The 3,519-nt window shown below is 54.7% G+C and overlaps 1 protein-coding gene across 1 annotated transcript; it reads right to left on the bottom strand.

Annotated features, from left to right (window-relative positions):
- Positions 1 to 892: 892 nt before the first annotated feature.
- LOC137562353 (zinc finger CCHC domain-containing protein 3-like) lies at positions 893 to 3,138 on the bottom strand. Its single transcript, XM_068273689.1, has 2 exons — positions 1,827 to 3,138; positions 893 to 945 (listed from the first exon to the last, which is right to left on the bottom strand). The coding sequence occupies exons 1-2, from the start codon at positions 3,136 to 3,138 to the stop codon at positions 893 to 895; spliced, it is 1,365 nt and encodes a 454-aa protein (XP_068129790.1).
- Positions 3,139 to 3,519: the final 381 nt, after the last annotated feature.

Here is a 3,519-nt window from a genome sequence, read left to right as displayed (position 1 = left end):
AAGGATTGTCTTATCTCAGCTTCCAGCAGCAAGGTCGAATTCATTCTCCAGATACCCCGACCCCTGGGAGCATCCGAAGCATTCAAGCCTACCGACAGAATAAGGTGATCTGAGAACTCCACCGCCAACAACTTAGGAGTTGAAGTGATGAGGCTCTCCGAAACAAAAAATCTATCTAACCTGGACCTACTACTACCTCTATAAAAGGTGAAACCCGTGAGACCTGGGGACTGGGGAGTGACGAACGTGCACATCCACCAGATCAGCCTCATTAGCTAATCTAACTAAATACTGACTATCTACACCTATCCGGACCTGGGCCCTTGCCCTGTCCATGGCCCTAGTGATGGTGTTAAAATCACCACCCAGGATCACAGGATAGGCTGAAAAAAGGTATGGCCTGATCTGCGTGAGAAGGCGCTTTGTCTCCCCCTTAAACCTGGGGTTGGCATAGATATTAATTAGCCTGAGATCCTGCCCCCTCATGCAGACGTCCAGGACCAGACACCTACCCATCTCCACCTCAATAACTCGCCGGCAAGTTACCATGTCAGCCCTAAAAAGGACTGCCACACCACTACCAGGCTCTCCCGCAAGGGACCAAAAGCTCGGACCGGACACCCAGTCCCTCTCAGCCAACCAGAGGTCAGCTGCAGAGGTGAGCCTGGTCTCCTGCAGGAAAAACACATCAGCCTCATGGGCAGCCAAAATTGAGAAAGCCAATTTTCGAGCCCTGGTCATTTTAATACTGGCAACGTTGATCGTTGCCAGTATGAGTGGTGGGGGAACTGCCATCAGAGTGATTTAAGGTTTCCCTTCATCCTTCTTTAAACATAAGACAAAAATTAAATAAACTGACAACATTTACAAAAGGAAATACATCAACACGAAATCACAATGCCTCCTCAACGGGGGCTGAACTCTCAACGACCATCTCCTCCTCCTCTGAACCAAGAGGAGACAACACGTCAAACCTGTTTGACAGGCTCAGGTCTTTGTTTTTTTGCCTTCTCTGGAAGGCATCAACCCGTTGTGCTTCCCTTTTATCCTCCAGGGGGATTTTGGACAAAGTCTTAATCCCCTTTTTTTTTCTTTGTCCTAAAGCGTTGCTCTAAATACTCCTTATCCTCCTGAGAGAGATGCTCCCTTTTCCAGGGAGCGGAAGCCGCCCCAGTAGGTCCTGGAGCTGCAAAGGAATATGCAGAAGGGACGGGACAAGCCAACTTAAAGGTACTGCTGTCAGTGGACGTGGAAGGGGAGGCAGGGGGGAGGGGAGGGGGCGGGATAACAGCAGGGGGGGCAGGGACAGTTAGGACAGGAGGGCCAGGAGGGGGAGGGTGTTCAGTAGGAGGGCCAGGAAGGGAAAGGGACTCAGCAGGAGCTGAAGGGCCAGGAGGGGGAAGGGACACAGCAGGAGCTGGAGGGCCAGGAGTGGGAGGGGACTCAGTAGGAGCTGGAGGGCCAGGAGGGGGAAGAGACACAGCAGGAGCTGGAGGGCCAGGAGGGGGAAGGGACACAGCAGGAGCTGAAGGGCCAGGAGGGGGAAGGGACACAGCAGGAGCTGGAGGGCCAGGAGGGGGAAGGGACACAACAGGAGCTGGAGGGCCAGGAGGGGGAAGGGGTGTGGCAGGGGCTGAGGGGGGGGGGGACAGGAGAGCCACTTGACAAGGAAGCAGTGGCTGGAGGGACTCTAGTTGTTTTTTGCCTCCTAGGAAGAGGCTTAGGGGCCTGAGGCCGTGTTGCAGGAGCAGTAGCGAGGGGTCTAAGACTGCCCCCCACCCTACTCCTTGCAGGTTGAGGTCGCTGCTCCTTGGGAGGAGGGTTACCTCCGCCCTGAACAGCATCCCGGGCAGGAGCCAATGGCTCAGACCCAGACTGCCTCCCGGAGGCCATGTCAGCTGAAAGAGAGCCAGGGGAAGGGACTACAGAGGACGGATTCACACTGGACGTGGACACGTTAAGAACTGGGACAGACTTAACAGACACACTAGGATCAGGCACGGAGACCTCCTGGCTCTCTCCCATATTAGCCAACATGGCTACCTTCAGATCCGAGGGCATGGTTGCCCAGGAGATTGGGCACTCTGTGTACGGGTGCCCAAACTCGAAGCAGAAATTACATTTAATCCGCCTGCAAGACGGCGCAGAGTGCCCAAACTCCTGGCAACGACTGCACCTCGGATCCGGGTAGTTGCTGGCCAAATGTCCCCGCTTCCCACACCTATTGCAGGTCCTGGGTTGGCCCGGGTAGTACGTGATGACCTTGTCCCGCCCTATGAGGGCGGAACGGGGAATATGGGTGACGGCCCCCTCCTTTACACGGAGTCGGATCGCCACCTCATACTCCCCCCACCAGATCCCGAGCTCGTCCAGGACCCTGTGTGGCGGGGACATTATGTCCGCATAGTGTTGGACCCAAGTCATCAGGTCCCGCACCGGAATGCTTTCATTATGCACCACAACGTGTGCCTTTCTCTCCAGCGTCTGCCTGGACAACGGAATAACCTTAAAGCTGTGCCACTCGTTGTTTTCAGACTCTTTTAACCGCTCCTCCAAAAAAGATTCCATGCCCTGCTGGGAGAGAAAGGACACGTCGTAGTACTGCGGAGGGTCCCCTGGAGCCAGGATCGCAAAGAGGTCCACTGGCTTAAAGCCCAGGTCGAAGAGATACCTCACAAACTGCCTTTTGGTGGGGATAGGAAGAAGAGCATGGTCCCACCTGAGGCGGACCACATTCCTTCGACCTGGGGTGTGTTCCTCCAATCCTGTCTCCAGGGGAGCTTTAACCCTCCTACCAGGAGCAGGACCCCTAACTGCTCTAGAATACAATGCCGGACGAGCTGATGAAGTGCTCTGAGCCAAAGCTGCCAGTGGAGCAAGGGCCCCCGGATTCCGAGCAGGGCCGAGAGCTGGAAAACCAACCCTTGACACACTCTCCAGCTCTGGCAGCTCCGGCCCAGCCACAACACCCCCAACAGCTCCCACAACAGTATCAGCCTTATTGGCCTGACCAACATCACCCATATCAGTCACAGGTAATTCCGTAACATTCCGGCTAAGGCCGGTTGCGGTGGAGACGGGGGGAGGAGAGGACCTACGCTTGGGGGCATTCGGCCCGAGCCCAAAAATGGTCTCCATCCACTCGAGCTTCCCCTCAAGTGAAAACCTCTTCAATGTATCACCTTCCACCACAAACTTCTTTCCTCCTGCACGAAAATCTAGCTGGAGACCACAGTTGGGATCGCCCATGCCCACCATGCATAAGCCCCCATAGTATCCCCCGGCTCCACTGCAAGTATCACAGCCTCACCGGAATGCTCATCAATAACAATCAGCCTTGTTTTTTCCAGCCTATATGTCATATTGGCTGTTTTAAATTCGGTAACAACCTCCTCAATTACCACAGGGGGGGCTTCAGGGTGTTTGCTCTTAAGTTTTTCCTTCTTCCCTTTCCCTTTCCCCCCTCTCTCCTCGTCATCAGATATAAGATCTGAGAGGAGATTTCTCTCAAAGAAAAGG

Source organism: Hyperolius riggenbachi, chromosome 3 (assembly GCF_040937935.1).
Source record: "Hyperolius riggenbachi isolate aHypRig1 chromosome 3, aHypRig1.pri, whole genome shotgun sequence".
Taxonomy (NCBI): Eukaryota; Metazoa; Chordata; class Amphibia; order Anura; family Hyperoliidae; genus Hyperolius; species Hyperolius riggenbachi.
This window is presented reverse-complemented; position numbering and strand designations above follow the sequence as displayed.

What these genes read in the sequence shown, in the direction of transcription:
- LOC137562353 (XM_068273689.1), bottom strand. Translation starts at nt 3,138, where the DNA reads ATGGAGACCATTTTTGGGCTCGGGCCGAATGCCCCCAAGCGTAGGTCC. An exon ending in GGATGCTGTTCAGGGCGGAG is followed by an intron (nt 946 to 1,826) that starts GTAACCCTCCTC and finishes CTCTTGGTTCAG; the next exon opens with AGGAGGAGGAGATGGTCGTT.